Source organism: Engystomops pustulosus, chromosome 1, assembly GCF_040894005.1.
Source record: "Engystomops pustulosus chromosome 1, aEngPut4.maternal, whole genome shotgun sequence".
Classification (NCBI taxonomy): domain Eukaryota; kingdom Metazoa; phylum Chordata; class Amphibia; order Anura; family Leptodactylidae; genus Engystomops; species Engystomops pustulosus.
Window position 1 is genome coordinate 38,952,468 of NC_092411.1, and position 21,025 is coordinate 38,973,492.

At 40.9% G+C, this 21,025-nt stretch overlaps 1 protein-coding gene across 1 annotated transcript; it reads left to right on the forward strand.

Annotated features, from left to right (window-relative positions):
* The first annotated feature begins 13,588 nt into the window (after window positions 1–13,588).
* On the forward strand, window positions 13,589–14,832 carry FOXD1 (forkhead box D1). The gene has a single exon (XM_072117662.1). It carries the CDS (start codon window positions 13,714–13,716, stop codon window positions 14,656–14,658), a length of 945 nt encoding a protein of 314 aa, XP_071973763.1. The 5' UTR covers window positions 13,589–13,713; the 3' UTR covers window positions 14,659–14,832.
* Window positions 14,833–21,025: the final 6,193 nt, after the last annotated feature.

Below are 21,025 nucleotides of genomic sequence, written 5' to 3' on the forward strand. Positions count from 1 at the left end.
TTGCAAAGAATATGCACACATTTTATGAACAAAATGGATAAAACAGATAGTCTTACTAATTAAGTTACGCCTCTTGCACACTGTGAAGTCTGTGGAACAGACTGCACGCAGTGCAGAGGACAGAAGTCCTAGCATTATATCAAAATATGATCCAATAATAATAATAATTTGTGCATTTAATTAATGTGTGTTAAAAGCATGTCTCGCCAATGATACCTGATGGTACCTGCATACATTACACTAGACCCCATTGTCTTTTAGGGTGAACTGAAGCATGACATTTGTGACATCCTGAATTCTACAAGGGTCCAAAGTTCTGTTCAAAACTCATTCACTGGAAAGTGTATGGTTTTGCAGAAAGGACATGGGTACTATGTAGAGATGATCATGCATCTCATCAGGAGGTTTCATGTCCTAAACCGCATTAAGCTTGCTCCATTGGGTAAGAATCCAGATTTTTGTTGTGCAGTTTCAGTTGTGCTGAGTGTCACTCCCCGGTTCATACTCTACAGAGGATTGAGTATTTCACATCTTGCTGCACCTCAAAACTGGAAATGTGTCACAGGTGCCAGATGGAGCAATAGACGCTGCAGGGGCAGCATCAAGGCATTCAGTGCTTGTTACAAGTCTTTTGCTCTGATTATTTTTATACTCTCCATGCTTTTGCTTTGTATCTGGACTATTTTTTGCCTTACAATTGTGTACATCGCTGCCATCTTGGTTTTGACTTGGTTTGCCTGATCTCAATATTTGTTTGTCTGTCTCTCTAGTTTGTATGTCTTTCTGTTGTGTGCATGAACACCGAGAAGGTTCCGTCACCCAGTTTGTTTTTACTTGCTAGGGTCGGCAAGTAGGCAGGGAAACAGGTTGTAGGAAGCATATACTTTTCCCAGTTTTAACACTTTTGTACATATTTATATTTTTCTTAAAAGTTGAATATGAGGAAAATAGCATCTGCTCCTATAAAATTAACCCCAGAATCTGCCCTACTGTGGCTACCCAATAACACCTAAAAAGGACTACATCGACACTTTACTGGTGCAAGCAGCCAAACTTCTAATCCCCCTAAATTGGCTCAAAAAAGAGGCCCCACACAGTGAAACAGTGGTTCAAGAAAATTGACCACTTCTATAAGAAGAGCTGGCAAGCTGGGCGGACAGGGAACATGACTGGTTTGTGAAACTCTGGGCATCATGGGCTCTAACTCAAATCAAATAGGAACTAGACCACAGACTCGGGCTCCTGCCTCACAACCCTTTCATCGGCAACTTACACACAGATCATTAGACCACCAATATCTTCTCTCCCTTTGCCATTTGAAGGTACATAGTGTATTCCTCACTAGTCACAGATCAATCGCACTGACTTAGTAGATATCTTCAGGACTCAGAAATAATTTGTCTACCAATGGCTGTTCATGTTTGTGTTCATGTTTTATTATTTGTTCACTGTAAATGCACAGCTTGCTCTCCTGCGAACTACCCTTAAGGAGCATGTCTTTCTGTAATAGTGTATAGTGCTTTAAATACCCTAGCTAATTCCAGATAAAAGATGATGTCAATCCATTCTATTCATTGTCTTATCTCCTTGTTTTCTGTTTTTTGTATCACTTGTATTTTGTAAAACAATAAAAACATTTTAAAAAAATAAGGGTCAGCCATTTCTTGTTAAGCCGTGATTTTCTTCAAAGTATCCTACAGTTCAAGGGAGTTGCCCATGAAAGAAATCTTGCAAATTTTAATCCCCTAGTGATGTATGCACAATAAAAATCATTTTAAACCCCCCCCTTATTTACAATTTTACTCCGTTTTATTGCTGTTTTAGCTCTTATCACTCAATGATGGTAAGTGTAACATTCCAGAGTGTGGACGGGGACTCTAAGCAGACACATTGGGGGTCATTTACTAAGGGCCCGATTCGCGTTTTCCCGATGTGTTACCCGAATTTTTCCGTTTTGCGCCGATTTTCCCTGTATTGCCCCGGGATTTTGGCGCATGCGATCAAATTGTGTCGCATCGGCGCCGACATGCACGAGACGGAAATTGGGGGCGTGGCCGTACGAAAACCCGACAGATTCGGAAGAACCGCCACATTTAAAAAAAAAAAAGTGTCGCTGGACACGCGCTTACCTTCACCCAGCAATGGAAAGTGGACTCCGGCGGACCTCGGCGGACTTCAGCGGACTTAGCCTCTGAAAATTCACTAGTATCTGACACATAGAAAGAGAGATGAGACAGATCGGAGATGAGATGATCAGATCCATGAGATGCATATTACACATGACATTCTATATGCCACTCTCCTCTGGATAAAGACCTCATCAGCCTGTAGCTTGTAGATTTACTCTCCTCACGATGTGTTGCTTGCCGGCAGGAAGTCTCTGTGTGAGCTCGTATTGGAATGCAGTCAGAACAGTCAGGGCCATGGAAACCGAAATTGTGTACACCAGGACTATTGGAGACAGGTTGGAATGCAGTATATGGGAGACATCATATCAGCTAGTCTTCTGCAACTGAGAATAAAGAACCTGCAACGGCTGAAAATACAGAATAGAAGTCATGCAATGAATATTGCAATTACAATTCACGTACAAGCACATGGTGACTGCAATTAAAAACATATCTAAAATTTTGGTTCGCTCAAAAGTAGAAACCAATATTTATCCATTAACTACCTCAGCAACATCACTCCAGTCAATCAGAATTAAATGAATATAACATCCTGTAACATAATTTACTTTATCCCTGATTTGAAGGTTTCACAGCTACCTTGTATGACCTTTGGTTACTAATCCTAAAATATGTGAATGTATTAGTCCGTAGAATGAATCGGATACAAATAACTGAGCCAAAATTAACTATGCTAATGGTCGGCAGAGGGGGAGATGTAAAATTAGTTTTTCATGAAATGTCAACTATTAGCACGATTTAGCCCAGGGCTGCACAAGACCTTTATATACTGTTTATACTTATTATGTAACCGGCTCATGAGAGAAATCCATACACAGCACTCGATCTGATATGAACACTTTATAAATATAATATATATATATATATATATACCAACTATTCTGTAGAAGGATGTTTAACCACCGTATTACTTGTTGCAGAGCATTAATGGCCAGTTACATAATTTTTCACCATGCATTGGTTCAAGGCCATAACCACCTCCTACTCCATATTATAATGCATGCTACTTGTATAACATGCCAGTTTGTCCATGAGATGCATCCGCGATTTAGTCATTAGAAAAAGGAAAAGTATATTTTTCAAAAATTCACTTTAAGATCCTGCAGTAACTATTCATGTTGGGATTGTCAGGGAGAGGGAGAGAGCAGTGCACAACCTCTGGTCTATGAGAGACCGGTTGGAAGCCCTTTGTCAGCGCTCCACCCAATCTCTCTGATAGCGGTCAGCAGGACCGGGAGGTGCTGGATACTCTCGACCTTCGGACTATAAGAAGCAGGCACTTTTTTTTTGCAAGGCTTTTTCCTCATTGTAGGACGGACAACTGAGATTTTTATTCCATTCAAATCAAATCCTTAACCACAATGGAAGTCATTCTATGTGAAGATTAAATTCAAAACAACGACACTTTATTCATAACATGATAGAAAATGCTAGTAAAATTATGTTCTTACTATTAGTCAGTCCATTCGTTTCTTGGAGCATACTGTGGCTCCAAGTTAAACTAATATTTATCTGTCTTCTTTTGAAAAGGAATTTATAATGAATTGTAAAGAGAAAGATAATATAGTTCTATATACAAGATATGTGGATGATGTACTGTATGTTTAATGTGGAAGGGGGATGAAGACTCATTTGAAGAGTTTATACTGTATTTGAATTTTTGTCACCCATTAATACAATTCACATTAGAAATTATTATATATATTATCTTGTACAAGTGAAAAGGGGTACTAATAATTTCATGACTACGTTTTTACAAAATCATCCGATTGCAATAATATCTTGCATCATAATAGTTATCATGCTCCTCAGACTTTTTCAAGTATACCGAATGGTCAATATATGAGAACTCGATGGATATGTAACAATGATAATGCTGTTGCCCTATTAGGTTCTTGTAAGGCAAGCTGGAAGCTGATTGGAGACGTGCTACCACCTGACCAAGGGAGTATATAAACCCCTGCTGGGTGGAAGCACATGGTCTTGGAACCCAGTCGGTACATAGAGAAGCAGGTCCAGAGTGCAGCTCCCTGCAGAAGTGCTCTCCGGACCCACTAACAGGTATCAGGCCGATGCCTGATACCTGAGGGCAAGTCAGGAGACTTAAGCCCCAGAGCAGAGTTGCCCATCAGGTCTCCACTCCATCTGCACCAGCCCTGCCTGAAGTTCCTACAAGGCTGAGAGTAACCTTCCTGCGGACCAGCTATCTCCCACCAGCTCACTAGCTTGCTGAATCTGCTGTTATCAGGTTTGGCCGTTGCCTGCTTTTCAAAAAAGAACTGTAAGTTGATTTTCACAACATTGCCTCCGTCTGCTCCCTGGAAACAGCAGTTTACCACCACGGGCGCCCCCATCTATCATCCAGGGACTCATCCTACAGAAACTCAAGGGTTGCCCAGTACATAAGCCTCTGCCTTCATATTTCTTGCACACGCCACCGGCTGGAGACCTGCCAGCCCTCCAGTCCCCATACCAAGCACCGTGACCACAGCGAGCCCAAGGCCGCAATCACCAGTCTCCCGGTGGGGGATGTTGAATTATGAATAAACTGTCTTTGTTTTAAACAATTTAGAGAAGATTTGTTCGTGGTTTACAATTTGATGAAGATTAAAGTCATAGGGCCGAACTGAGGAGGCGGAAGGTATGAACGCTCCTCACCCCTCCTCCCTCTATAGCCATGTATATATTTATGTATATATTTTGTGGGGCAGCCGTCTGACGCGCCCTAACTGAGAAGTCTATGGGGGCAGTGATCTGGTCACAAATCATGTGACCAGATGATGACCCCCATAACAACCGTCTGAATGTGCCCTTACACTGAAATCTTATCAGACTGATCACAGTTTGAATAAATTAAAGTGGAAGCTACTGAACAAGATGTCAGAGTGATCTCTCTGAAAAGGGAGCTAAAAAGTGTGCAGAGTATGAGAAAAACTGTAGGCTGTAGAATACAAATGAAGTAATCTTTTTTTGAAAAAAAAAATCAATACCAGGGCAATGCAAGAATATCAAATGTCCATCCCCTGAAGGTGTACCAAGCCTTCTCAGACAGTTTGTAATGTCCTCAACATTTACTGATACTTACCTTACCAAACTATTACAAAATGTGTCCTCCTTTATTTAGTAATTGATATACCTGTGTATGTGCTTTCAGCAAAATGATACTCAGCAGGAGGCGAGCCGTGTAAATATACCACCTACCTTGCTTCTTTTGAAAAGTGACAGATTAAAGATTATATGACAGACATAAATACAATGTCTTATTTATACAGAGCCAACACATAGCACAGAGCCCCATGGAGAATACACAGAACAATCACTAGATTAGAACAGACACTGTGATATCTGATGGCAGAACAAATACACATAAGAAATCAATACACATATTAAATAATTACTAATAATGAGAAGCTACTGCTGTAGTTTCGTATGTAAACAGTAATGAACACAATGCAGAGAACACAAGGAGTTGCATTCCAGGGAAGATAACTAACACGGCGCCACCTTATAACAGAAGGATCCAGAAGTTCTGCAATTTCAAGTTGTAACTATCCTGAAAGAGGCAACAGCTCAGATTTTACTTTTAGTATGAAAAAAGGTTCGTTATTTATTCACCAGCACATTAGGCCTCTTTCACACTGCCGTTTTCTCGCCTGGCCATAGCATGGTTGAGCCTGGGATGAGGAGGGATGAGTGCTGCTTACCCTTCCGCTCTCTATTGTGAGGCATAGAGCCCGGCTGTAAACATCGGAAAAGATAGAGCAAGCGTCGTTGCCGTCTATGTGGACGTATAGATAAACATCCCCAAAATGGCAGTGTGAAAGTGGCCTTAAAGGGGTATTCCCATGAAGACAAGATTCTTAAATATACTCAGTATAACAAAATAACACATTCTCTAATTCACATTAACATAAATGCAGCATTTCACAGATATAATTCCAACCTGTCTCTATCAGGCCTGGTGTTTGCAATTTTGGTTGTCCCTGGATACGACCGTAGATCTCATGACTATGGTCCGATTCTGCTCACGTATAGCTGCTTCTGTCTGCACACTGCGATGCTCTCTGTCTCCTGCCCCTCCCCCCTGCATTACAAGACCAGCTCAGACACTTCCTGCCAGCATGCAGCAGCGTGTAGAGTCTTACAGTCCAAGCTACGGACAGATAAGTTATTTATTCAGGAGGGAGGCATATAGCAGAGCTGGTAGTGTGTGTTATATGTGAGTTAGCAGAGCTGAGAATGTAAATATGTGTTATATCCATCTCATGGATCTCATTTCTGATTTCTCATCTCTCTCTTGTGTCCGATACTTGTGAATGTTCAGAAGCTAAATGAAAGTGTAGATAAACCCTGTACCCTGATAATCTAAGCACATTGTCAGCACACAGCATCTCATAGCACAGAGGGATCATAAAGTGTCTGCTCAAAGAGTCCCACTCTGGAATTTTACACCATCACTGAGTTATAGGATTAAAATTGTATAGTAAGGGGTTAAAAATGATCACTAGGGAATTAAAGTTTGAGAACTATTTTTCATGACCAAACCCCTTTAAGGGTTAATATCAAGAATCCGTGTAGGTGGTAGCACCAGAATTCAGATGTTTCTTGTTGCTGCAAGATGTCATTTGACGGAGTAATTTCAGATATCAGGATCAATTCTCGGGTTTAGATGTCAGAGTTACATGTCATCTTAGTTTAGGGAACTGGTTTAGCTTGGTGAGAGGTCTGAGAGTCCAAAGGTAGGAGTCTGTTTCTTTATAATAGATATACTGGTTCGGCTTTTATCCTGCATCATGTTATTAGACTTCTTAAAGTCATGCCTGATGTTAAGGGGGCTGCCTTTCAGGGTAGCTTTGAGGCAAAGTTTTTCTTATCCGATCATGGAAAACATATTTGCATATGTGCTTACCAGAATCCTCAGCAGAGAATGCATGCTTCAAGTCTCCTAATAAGGTGGCTTCTAATGGCAAACTCTCCATAAGAAGGATATTTTCTTCACTGACCTGCGTCTATGACTTCTCATCTAGCTAGACCAGTTCCCACAACTGTGCTGATAAGATGCAAAAATATTTATGCAGTGCTATCCTCAGTTTTATGTGACATTCATCTACATGTCTGTAAAAGAAGTGATTAAAGCAGCAACGGCAGAATCTCCCTTCTCCAACTTTGTGAGCAGCTACTTGCTACAAAGGGGAAATTTGAAGATAATAGTGTCCATGTTGAACCTGATGACCCCAGTAAGGTCATCTCCACCTTCCTCCAAAGGTTCTCCAAGTTGGTGAAAGAGCCCCCAAACGCCATCTGGATGGCCAATTGGACATCTCAACAGAAGATAGAGCAATGCAGCTGATGCCAGGAAACTCCTACAACCTCATCTACTACTCGGACTAGACCACAGAATGTAGCAAGAAAGGGTCTGTGATGAAGACCTGCAAAGGGGAAGCCTGAACAAACTGATGGGTAACAAGGCATGTGTCCAAAGACTGTCCTAGAATAACTACACCACTGTTTTAGAATCACAACACCCTTGCTTGGGATGTCTGCACAGAGGGTGAATGACGGTGGCGCATGCATGCAGCCATTCTCCTGAGGAGCGACGCTCCTTGTGATATCACCAGGAAGCTACAGTTCTAGAGTAAATGGCGGTCCTAGAGTAAATTTAGAGTGTGTCTTGCAAAGCTTTTGGCAACATTTAAATGTCGGCAGCTGTGCTCTGCCATCTTTGCTGGGATCCTTGGACCCTTGGTGACGTTATAATCCATTGCTATGACAACCTGGAGTCTCCTTGAGATTCCAGGGCCAGTCATTTGTCCATATCTGTAATTGTCTGTCTGTGACAGAACGATACAGATTATATGCAAAACTGCAATACTGTGGTATTGCAGTATATGGCAGGAGCGATCAGACCCCCTAATGTTAAAGTAGGGAGCCTGAAAAGAGTAAAAAAAAAACCTAAAAGCTTAAATCACCCCCCTTTTCCTAGACCTGATATAAAAACATTGATTGTACAGTCTCTTAAATGGCTCAAGACAAAGGTGGTGGAGAATGTGGCTAAGGCATCCAAGAATATGGCCAAGCAGTTGGATAGGTCAACTCAAGGTAAGGCCAAAAAGATGCCATCATGGGCAACGGACAAGGGTGAGCGTCTGGAGTTTTTCCAGAAATAGCCGGTGGCTGGGGATTTCATGATGGTATGGTTGTTTTTTGAAATTCATGAAAACCAAAGTCAACGCCATGTAAATCAAAATACAATTATATTGTAATGCAAATGCTTATGCCGTACCCCTCTATGTCCCACGGTCCCCACTGCCGCTGTCCCACTCCCCGGTCTGGACTCTCCTCTCCACCGTCCTGGCAGTACTTCTGCTTGGCCGCGTGCTCCTGCTGCTAGGGCGCACGCCGGCTCTTTAAGACTTAAAGGGCCAGTGTCCTCCTGATTGGCTCTTACAAATCCAGCTCACCCTTACAATCCGGCACCTCCCTTCACTCCCCGCCAGATCTTCAGCATCATTTCCTGCTAAAAGAAAGCCCTCCTGTGTTCCCTGTGTTTCCAGTGTTCCTCTGTGTTCCAGCGTTACCAGTGTTACTCTGTGTCTCTGCCAATCCTGTGACCTGCTGTGCCTTCCAGGGTTCCTGTCCTGCTGTGCCTTCCAGGGGTCCTGTCCTGCTGTGCCTTCCAGGGGTCCTGTCCTGCTGTGCCTTCCAGGGGTCCTGTCCAGCGGAATCTACAGTCTGTGCCAGCATCACCAGTGTTCCTCTAAAACTTTTACACACTTTTTTTACAATTGTACTGCATTTGGAAATGTTTTCAGCGTCCCAGTACATGGAATATTACAATGCTTCCACTTGAAAGTACAATATGTCCCATTGGTAATAAGCCCTCACACACCTCTGCAGATGGAAACCAAGTTATGGCTTATGAAGGCTAAAATAATATAAATCCACAAAATTGTATGAATCAAAATGTTATTAGTTATAGGAGTTTATGTAAAAGTCTCATGGGTATTAACCCCTTACCGACATGTGACATAATAGCACCTCACACTTCAGGTGCCAATGCATGGAGAGGGCTCACGGGCTGAACCCTCTCCATAGCCGGTAACTCTTTGCTGCATATTGCAGCACTTACCGGTAACACCCACGGTCGGTGCTGGCAAAAAAAAAAAAAAAATTTTTTGTATAGGAGGTTTTAATTTTTGTCAATGTATGAAAACATTATAAAACCTATACAAATTTGGTATCCCTGTAATCATACAGACCTGAAGAATAAAGGAGAATAAATCTGAAAAAATCCAAGGCCACAAGAATACGGCACAAATGTGTTTTTTCACCAATTTCACTGCATTTGGATTTTTTTTCCTGCTTCCTAGTACACAGCATGGAATATTAAATTACACCATGTTAAAATCACAATTTGTTATGCAGAAAACAAGCCATAACACAGCCCTGCACATGGAAAAATAGAAAAGTTATAGATTTTTGTAGGTGGGGAGTGAAAAATGAAAACGCAAAAACAAAAAAGGGCTGCGGCGTTAAATATCTTTGTGAAATATTCTGCAGACGTCCATGTATTCATATTAAGTTCTGTAGGTGATGGAACTGTGTGACAATCACATCACCTCCCAGAGATACTGCAGAACCTCCAGAAGGTGGCGCTGGTGTCCCGCACATCTCCCACAGCTGATCCTTGTGTTGGGGACTATGATCACTGGAAGCGTCACTTGACCTGCAGGGAATTTTCCCTTTGGATGAATATAATCCCTGTCCTAGGATACATGGGGCATATATGATTGGCAGGGGGCACAGCACTGCCCGTGACTGCTTAGCTCTGGGTTACAGTAATAGTAATGATTGCAGAGGCGGCACAGGCTGCTGTCACTGTGGACTTTGTCACTTGTAGTCACCTGTGACTTTCTGTTTACTCTCCTTATGGCCAGGAGTGAAGTGATCCTGACCCTGCACCTATATAACAGCCTTTATTGTAAGGCCTGGACCGAGCAGTCACTATAATCATAGAAATACAGGAGCTGATCCAGCAATGATCTCAGAGGACCGAAATCTGCGCTTACTCCCAGCATGTGCTGACAATATGCCTTACTACAACTCCCAGCATGTCCTGACAATATACCTTACCATAACTCCCAGCATGTGCTGACAATCTGCCTTACTACAACTCCCAGCATGTCCTGACAATTTGCCTTACTACAGCTCCCAGCATGTCGTTACAATATGCCTTACTACAACTCCCAGCATGTCCTGACAATTTGCCCTAACTACAACTCCCAGCATGTCCCGACAATTTGCCCTAATTACAACTCCCAGCATGTCCTGACAATTTGCCCTAACTACAACTCCCAGCCTGTCCTAACAATCTGCTTTACTAAAACTCCCAGCGTGTCCTGACAAAATGCCTTACTACAACTCCCAGCATGTCCTGATAATCTGCCTTACTACAACTCCCAGCATGTCCTGACAATCTGCCTTACTACAACTCCCAGCATGTCGTGACAATCTGCCTTACTACAACTCCCAGCATGTCATGACAATCTGCCTTACTACAACTCCCAGCATGTCGTGACAATCTGCCTTACTACAACTCCCAGCATGTCCTGACAATATGCGCCAGAAAGTTTTGTCAGGAGTTTTGGTGCAGCGGTATCACAGAATGGTGGGGAATGATGCAGAAATTCTATGAAAGCCCGTGCTGGATACCTGGATATGTGATATTCCATTATTATAGAATGGGATACAGTGTGATTTCCAAGCGATTCACATTGATTTATCTAAATTGAATATATACAATAAATTTCAATGTAATGGATGTAGAGAAAGGATTGGAATGCATATTGCAGTGAAGGGATTCATTTCATTCTATCATTTTATTACAGCGACATGTAATATGTAGTATCTGTGATCGATGTATTTCTCTGCTTTTGATCTCTCTCTCTCTAACATAGATAGATACTGTATCGATATCCTCAGATATAGTGGCTGGACATGTCCCATCTATCTATATCTCTACATTGTTTGGATTAACTATTATAATTATACTTTTTGGAACTATCTTTTATTTACGTGTATATACATGTTTTTATGAAGGTATATATTTGTATAATATATATATATTATCTGTATTTAATTAAATTTATGTATCTATGTAGCATATACATCTATCTACATCCCAGACAGTATGAAGTTTAATTCTCTCAGGCTGGTATGGATGAAGTAGAATACTGAGTATATTATACAGTAAATACACTATTATATAGCCTGTAAATATATTATACTATTCAGATTATTGGTGTATTTGATTAGGTTATCACAATTATATATTTCCTTAAGCACAATAAATATACCATACAAGAAGGGTTAAATGCATGTATTATTAATATATAAATATATTATAATATTTTAATCATACATATGTATTTTACATTGCTTTATTACGAAAATTGTCAAATCTTTAGCACAATAAAGGTGTATATTATATGTATTGTTTGTCTATTACATATAAACAAAATTCGATCTATTTGTGTAGTTTATGCAGCTCTCTATTATGTGTATATAGTCTATTTCTGTATTAGATGCTCAGCGTCCTATATATGGTTGCAGTCTCAGTATGTAGATAAGTGCTGGCAGGGCTCAGGGTGCAGTGTGTATATATTACATATACATGTGGTTTTTGCTTTTTTATCTATACCTTTATACTATATAATGTAGTTTTTGCTTCTGTCTGTTCTGATTTTCTATTATTATTTCTACTTATACTGCTATATTATTATTATTTATCTACTCATCGTACTGTATATGGTGTTAGTTGCTTATAGTTATGTGTGTGTGATGTGGCTGCAGTATATAGACGCTGTCCTAGCAGGGGGTTGCAGTTTCCCGTAGATTCCCGCAAAATTATTGACGTGGACAGGGGGGCACTGTTGTCGGTACCATGTGTGCAAGGTAATATTCAGCCCCACATAGATCAGAAGCACTAATATTCTGTGCAGTGTGTGCAGGGTGATGTGGTGTTCCCTATAGATGAGTAGCACTATTGTCCTAGGTAGGGGAACACTGGTGTGGGTGCAGTGTGTGTAGGTTGGGGTGCAGCCCCCCATAGAAGAGCAGTACTATTGTCCTTCGCAGGGGGGCACTGGTGTGGATGCAGTGTGTGCAGGGGGATGTGCTGTTCCCTATAGATGAGTAGTACTATTGTTCTTGTCAGGGGGGCACTGGTGTGGGTGCAGTGTGTGCAGGTTGGGGTGCAGCCCCCATAGAGGAGCAGCACTATTGTTCTGGTCAGGGGGGCACTGGTGTGGGTGCAGTGTGTGCAGGTTGGGGTGCAGCCCCCATAGAGGAGCAGCACTATTGTTCTGGGCAGGAGGGCACTGGTGTGTGTGCAGGTTGGGGTGCAGCCCCCATAGAGGAACAGCACTATTGTCCTGGGCAGGGGGGCACTGGTGTGGATGCAGTGTGTGCAGGTTGGGGTGCAGCCCCCCTCAGAGGAGCAGCACTATTGTTCTGGTCAGGGGGGCACTGGTGTGGGTGCAGTGTGTGCAGGTTGGGGTGCAGCCCCCATAGAGGAGCAGCACTATTGTTCTGGGCAGGAGGGCACTGGTGTGTGTGCAGGTTGGGGTGCAGCCCCCATAGAGGAACAGCACTATTGTCCTGGGCAGGGGGGCACTGGTGTGGATGCAGTGTGTGCAGGTTGGGGTGCAGCCCCCCTCAGAGGAGCAGCACTATTGTCCTGGGCAGGGGGCACTGGTGTGGGTGCAGTGTGTGCAGGTTGGGGTGCAGCCCCCCTCAGAGGAGCAGCACTATTGTTCTGGGCAGGGGGGCACTGGTGTGGGTGCAGTGTGTGCAGGTTGGGGTGCAGCCCCCCTCAGAGGAGCAGCACTATTGTCCTGGGCAAGGGGCACTGGTGTGGGTGCAGTGTGTGCAGGTTGGGGTGCAGCCCCCCTCAGAGGAGCAGCACTATTGTCCTGGGCAGGGGGCACTGGTGTGGGTGCAGTGTGTGCAGGTTGGGGTGCAGCCCCCCTCAGAGGAGCAGCACTATTGTCCTGGGCAGGGGGGCACTGGTGTGGGTGCAGTGTGTGCAGGTTGGGGTGCAGCCCCCCTCAGAGGAGCAGCACTATTGTCCTGGGCAAGGGGCACTGGTGTGGGTGCAGTGTGTGCAGGTTGGGGTGCAGCCCCCCTCAGAGGAGCAGCACTATTGTCCTGGGCAGGGGGCACTGGTGTGGGTGCAGTGTGTGCAGGTTGGGGTGCAGCCCCCCATAGACCAGCAGTACTATTGTCCTGGGCAGGGGGCACTGCCTGTCCCTGCAGCAGGGTGACGTTGGCAGCCATGTGATGTCCTGTGTTTGCTATAAGGAGTGTGAGTCCCGCCCTCCTGTGGACTATTCCAGGGGCTATGCCTCCTCATCCTCTCCTTGTCTCCTGCATGCAGCAGGTCTGCTCAGTGCCCCGGTGCCAGCACTGCCAGGAGAGGGGGGTCTCCTCCAGCCCCCCAGCCTTATGAGCTGCCCTGCAAGCCATGACTCTGAGCTCTGACATGACCGATGCCTCTGCTCTGGCTGATGAGACCGACATCGATGTGGTGGGAGAGGGAGAAGACGACGAGCCCAGGGGCTATGCCCAGGAGGAGGATGAGGAGGAGGTGGTGGTGGCAGAGGACCTGCTGATGCCCAGGTCTCCACAGAGCTCCTCAACCAAAGAGCCCTCATACAAGCCAGGGAGCGGCAGCAAGACCACCCTGGTGAAGCCCCCTTACTCCTACATTGCCTTAATCACCATGGCTATCCTGCAGAGCCCCAAGAAGAGGCTGACCCTCAGCGAGATCTGCGACTTCATCAGCCAGCGCTTCCCCTACTACCGGGAGAAGTTCCCCGCCTGGCAGAACTCCATCAGGCACAACCTGTCCCTCAATGACTGCTTCGTCAAGATCCCCAGGGAGCCGGGCAACCCTGGCAAGGGCAACTACTGGACCCTGGACCCCGAGTCTGCGGATATGTTTGACAATGGCAGCTTTCTCAGGAGGAGGAAACGCTTCAAAAGGCAGCAGACCCCAGAGCTGGTGCTCAGGGACCCAGGGCACTTCATGCCAGCCTATGGCTATGCACCCTACAGCTGTGGCTATGGCATCTATCACCCACATTCTGCCTTGATTGCCTTCCAGTCCCAACACAGACAGCCAACCAATGCCACTGCCTTGCCAGCCCCATCCCTGCTGCCAGATCTGCCCAGGACCTGTACTTTCTACCCTCACCAACTCAACCCAGCACTTCCAGCCTCCATACAGACTGCCAAGACCTCCAGCTTCTCCATAGAGAGCATTATAGGAGGGGACATGAGCCCAATCCAGTGCAGCAAAGCATCAGGGGTCCCAGTCATTTCCAGGGCCCTGGTGACCTTCTCCAACTCTCCTGGAACAATTCTTTCCAATGGGGAACCTTATACCACTAGGATTGCAAACTCTTAATACAAATCAGAAGGTAGGATGCATTACTGTTGCCTTTATGTGCCATTGGGTAAGACAAGGAAGGCCCTGGCAGCCATACTTGCCACCTCTATGTACTGTATTATGTGCCAAGGTAACCTGCAAATGCAAAAAAAAAGGACAAAAATAAGCCTTCACCACAGTAGCATGGTACTATTCCCCCCTGAAGGTTTGTGGGGTTCTCAGGTCTACCAGAGTCATAGCAATAAGCCTCTTCTAGTGCACCACAATGATTGACATGTTTACACAGACAGCTGTCATTTTTTATTTTATTATTTGATCCTGTGTTTTGTATTATAATTGACTTGGGGGTTTTCTACATAAGTGTTCTTATTAATGTAAAAAGAAAAAAACATTCTTACTGCCAAGTATTATTGTACCGAGCTCATGTCAACATTTTTCACTTTTTTTTTTGCAAAAAAATAAAATGTTTAATTTGGAAAAAAAAATTACAAGTAGTGAAGTTTTATTTTATTTACATGAAGCTGTACTGAGATACCAAATGGAGGACAAATGTTTCCTGGCACTGCTTATGTCATGTCATATACTGGTGTGCTTGTATATATCACAACATATCTACATATTATGGGGAGGAATATATATATATATATATACAAATATATACATATATAATATTTATATAATTATTATATATGTATAATACAATATCATGGACAGTTATACAATATAAGATAATAGATAATAGATAGATAATATTCTGTGGCAGCCCCGGTTTCACCAGCATTGACCAAACTAGTGAAACTAGTAGAGACTGCAGCATTATTATTAGTAGTAGTATTCTTACATCACTCTCTTTTTTTCTTATATGATTTTCTGGAGGAAAGTTTTTAACTTTTTAGCAAATAGTAACAACATTAAACTTGATGATAAATGTTTCTGCATGCGGATCTTATATACGTGTTTTACTATTGTTGCTGTAAATAAATCACTAACTTTGATTTTATATATATATATATATATATATATATATATATATATATATTATATATATCATTATAACTATACTGTTATATTTAACCATTAATGAGGACAAATATATATATATATATATATATATATATATAAAATGGAAACAATTAAGTCCATATCCGTTACATTGAATTATTGAATTGAACATATTTTAGAACATATTTTATATGCATTGACAATCAGATGTTTTATTATATGTTTAATTAAACATATTTATATTCTATATATGTCTTATTTTTACAAAAGGATATCACATCTGATTTTCCACTTTTTCAGAACTACAGTAAACTCCACAGTTTTAGCACAGATAGCTGCACCCCTATGTGCACAGCATTACATGTATTTCTATGATAATTAGTTGGATGTTATTAGACTATACGTTATATTATGCAGCTAGGAATTTGGTGTACATGGAGAGGATAGTAGTAGTAGTAGGAGGAGGAGGAGGACTGATACAGTAGTGTATTCGTGATGTTGTCTAATGCTCATGGAGCAGAATTAGGGCAATTGCAGCCTCTGGAGGTCACTTCTTCACCTCGGGGGCAATAATTTCACCCTGCGAGGAGATGGATTAAATTCCCTTCTCTTGTTACTCAGCTCCTAATGGACTGGGAAAGTAAAAAGCAGGTTCATGCCTGTGCAGTCTTTAACACATCGTATACTACTAAAGTAGCTGTTCCTTTAGATAAAGCACTTATTGGATGTACACAGTATTCTTTTTATCTTGTTTTACTTTTTCATATTATCTATGTATTTAGCTACTCATGCACTTACTGCAGTAATACGTGAATACACAGGTAGGTAAATGCATATCATAGATAGATAGGTGAGTAATCAAAATGAAAGAGTAAACAGATCTGAGTAATATTACAAAACTATGTAATGTTTTTAATGTTTTTATAAAGTTTTGTAATATTACCCAGATCTGTTTACTCTTTCATTTTGATTACTCATCTATCTATCTATCTATCTATCTATCTATCTATCTATCTATCTATCTATCTATCTATCTATCTATCTAATCTATGATATGCATTTACCTACCTGTGTAAGTACTCAATATCTATCTATCTATCTATCTATCTATCTATCTATCTATCTATCTATCTATCTTATGCATTTACCTACCTATGTGAGAAATTGATCATTATCCTGTATATTATTTACGTATCTGTATGTTTACGAATCTGTGTCCTTTATATTAGCCTTACAGAAATTTATATTTTCTTTACTATTTAATTTGGTCTGTAAGATCTATTTATCTATCTACATCTATCCATCTATCTACATATCTATATCATACCTATACATCTATTTCATATCTATGTATAACACCATTTTGTAATTTTGTTTCCACACTTTCTATTTCGTGCTGTCCATGTGCTCTATCTACCTATATTCTCCATATATCTACTCATCTCTATCTATCTCACAATTTTGTATACACATTTTTTATATCATTCTGTCTGTATGGATTAATTTTTCTATTAATTTATCTCTCTTTTATCTATCGGCCTATCTACATTTTTGTCTACCTATCTATCCATCTAGTCAGCTTTCTGTCCGATATTGTGTCCTATCTGCCTGTGAACCAGACCCACACATCTCTCTACAAAGCTTTGTTTGCAAACACTTTGCTATGGGTCACCTCTTGCATGTAAAATGTTATGAATTATTAAAAACAGAAACATCTTGGTCAAGTGCATGCAAAGCATTAGGGATTTCCACCCATCGTAGAAAGTCTAATAAATATGTTATAATAGTAGGCTGACATGTAGCACAGTGCAGGGCTCTCCTGTGTCATTGTAAAGCCTCTGCTGAGTCACTGTCATCCTTTATTTCCTGTGTACACTACATAATAACAGAAGATACATACAGTGAGGATACATTGTATTCATAGGTGTAGGGATCTTATTCCTGTAGTGTTGTATACAGTTTACATTTATTCCAGAATCTAATCTGCAAATTCCTGAACACTTTCCGGATTAAAATATAAATACAATTTATCTGGTTAAATATTTGGGCAGTGAAGCTAATGGTTACAAGATGCTGCATGTTTGCCAGACTTCAACTTTCCATGAGGTTGGAGGCTAATGTACAGATGTGCAGAGAACTAACCAGCCGCTGTATATAGTAATATATATATATATATATATATTATACCCCTCAGTGATGATAGTTTATGTTTAACATAAAACACGGTTACAATATCTTTATCTTTTAATATCTGTAAAATCATAAATAACATTTCTTCCTTAAAATCGACCTTTTCCCCTATAATACAGGGTTAGGTGCTGGCATTTTGTTTGAAATGAGTCAATATTTGCTCCTTAGTATCTCCAGGGAAAAGTTTAGTGCCATCCAGGGAGAATAATATTTTCATATTTAGATTATATATACTTATAGGTGATTTATGTTTTATTTTAAATCCTGTAATATTTGTAAAAATGAGTAACCATTATCACCACTATTATCTTTCACTTATTTTAGTGATTTTCAAAGTTTTCCAGAAAAAAACATGATCTCACAATATAAGCACAATACTACTATAACATCTGCCTGTACTCAATCACCCAGCTTTCCCAGGCGCCGACATGTTACTTCATTGTAACCAGCACAAATATAGGAAAAACTAGGTTTTAGTCCATTTTAGTCATGTTTTGTTTAATTGTATCCACTTTTCCTTATCATGGCAAGTATGTCACTTACATTTTAATAACATTAATAGTACCAATAATATTAATAATATAGTATAATGTTTATTAATTATTACTATTATTATTTAAATACTACTAATTATTATTATAATTTTTCTATTTTTTGTACCAATCCTTCTACCTGATTATCTATATATCCGATCTATTATCCATCTCTCTGCTGTATAAGAAATTAGCGAATCTCTTAGTTAATAGATTCACTATGATTATTATTATAATAATTACTTCACTTTTTAATTGAATTGTGCTAGCAACAAAACAAACTTTAAGAGCTGACACTCTAATTATTCTAGAGGTGATTATCTTGGAGGATTGACTCATCTCTACTATCTCTCTATACTCAGAATTGAATATTCTTTCATATATATATATATATATATATATATATATATATATATATATATATATATATATATATAATTTTCCATCCATTACATTTTATCATAGAATATGCAGCTTTTAGGGGGGGGGGGGGGGGTCACTGAGTAAATGATCTCTAAAAGGAAGAGCATGTCATTCATAACTCCTCCTTCCCCAGGGTTATATGACATTGTGCCAGCAACAGAGAAAAACTTTAAGAGCTGACACTCTAATTATACATTTGGATGGACATACCTGTGTTCACAAATACATTAATGCTAAATCGATCACAATATCTCCTATTCATCAAATATTATCTATCCATGAAAGAGACTTTGGGAATGAAAGTCATTGCTTAGCTATCTATCTATCTATCTATCTATCTATCTATCTATCTATCTATCTATCTATCTATCTATATATCCATGCTGTAGAAGTGATTATAATGCCCATGGGTACTATGTGTGAGTAATGTTTTGTTAGACTGAAGATTAAGGGGACATTAATAGTGTTTAACCTGGTAGTAAAGCCTGGCTTAAGTGTGACCCCTATTATGTGTCCTTGGAAGGTCTCTACAGCTGTAATCCTTATTTAGAGCTGTAAAAATAAATGTAAGAGAGTGACTGATGCAGGGAGGGCAGTGCAGAGGATGCACTGTGCAGAGCAGGTGCTGGAACAATGCCCCAGCCTGGGCTCACATTGGACTCCACACATAGGACTGCACTATTGGCATGCTAATGATCCATTACAGAGCCAGGCTTGTAGTTACACTGCCCTACAAGTAACTGGTGGCCATAGAGGCTGCAGCACAACTCATTAACCCAGAGCCATTGCTAGGGCCTGAGCCTGTGGTGGGAGCAACAACAAGAAGGAGAAGAAGCAGGACCACACAATAAGAAGCTCCTTATTCCTTCTACTAGGACTGGGGAGCCTGGGCTGTGGTTATAACAGGGGGATGTAATGAAGGCCTTATGGGGTTTGTTATGTGCCACACACAGAGCCCAGGGGAGTATTATCCAGCTGTAGCATACTCCTCCTGCTATCCTCTCAGTCACTTAATTGTGCTGGATCTCTGAAGAAATCCATCATTATCATCCCACCAGCTCAGGCCCTGTGTATAGCCATGTCATAGTCACACTGCACATTATTCACTTCCCAGGTACAAGGAGTCAAGTGTCTTCATCATTCCCTCTCTCCAGAATTAACCCCCATATTGTAAGTGGTATGGAAGTTATATGGTGTTGTTACATATAGAGGTATGTGCTGACTGTCTATCTATCTATCTATCTATCTATCTATCTATCTATCTCCTATCTATCTATCTATCTATCTATCTATCAAGAAATGAAAGTCCATGTAAGCACAGTAAAATACTCCTTAAAAGAGGGGTGCAGTTTTGCTACACTTCCAATAAACTTCACCTTTAATTAAATTATGCATACCCAAAGTGCTGGCTGGATATCTATCTATCTACAGTATTATTTATTGCTGAACAAATTTATCAGTTTTTTTAATTCAATGCTGTTTGCATTGGTTTTACTTTCTAATAACTCTGAAACAAAGAAAACTATAAAAGTTCCTAGAAAGTCTATCTATCTATCTATCTATCTATCTATCTGTCTGTCTATCTAAACATAGAAAAGTTTTTTAGCGGCACTGCAACAAACAAAAATTAGGGTGGGTGCACGCTACTCAGGACCAGCCATGTCCCTCAACAAATAGAAAAATAGAAAAATAAACGGCACTCCAATAGTAGTGGAAAAACTCAAGAACCTTGAGTTTTCCACTACTATTATCTATCTATCATTTAAAAAATGGTTGCACACCAATTTGGTATACCACCATTTTTTGAATTATACATGTGAAGAATTTAACAAACCCGGAGGTTGAGTATCCAAATTTTTCTAAACTGGTGCAGCGGAACTCTTTTTTTTAATTATTTATCTATCTATCTATCTATCTATCTATCTATCTATCTATCTATCTATCTATCTATCTATCTATCTAATAGTACAAAAATAGGTGAACTCGAAAAGCAATGGTATAAGAGGAACACTTAGGGGGACATTAATCATAGCTTTTTAGACTGTTTCTAGTGTTTTTTGCGCAATAATCTGGCGCAGTTTGTTAATTTGGCGCTTTTTTTGCAACATTTTCTGGCGCACATGAAAGTCTGTCACTTAGTGGTTTTGAGTCCCTGTGCCTTATCTGACATAGTGAGAGGCTGTCATACAGATGTAAAAGGCAAAGACTCATTTGAGCAAGAATTTTTATTTTTATTT

Coding starts and splice junctions, on each gene's coding strand:
- FOXD1 (XM_072117662.1), top strand. CDS start 13,714: ATGACTCTGAGCTCTGACATGACCGATGCCTCTGCTCTGGCTGATGAG.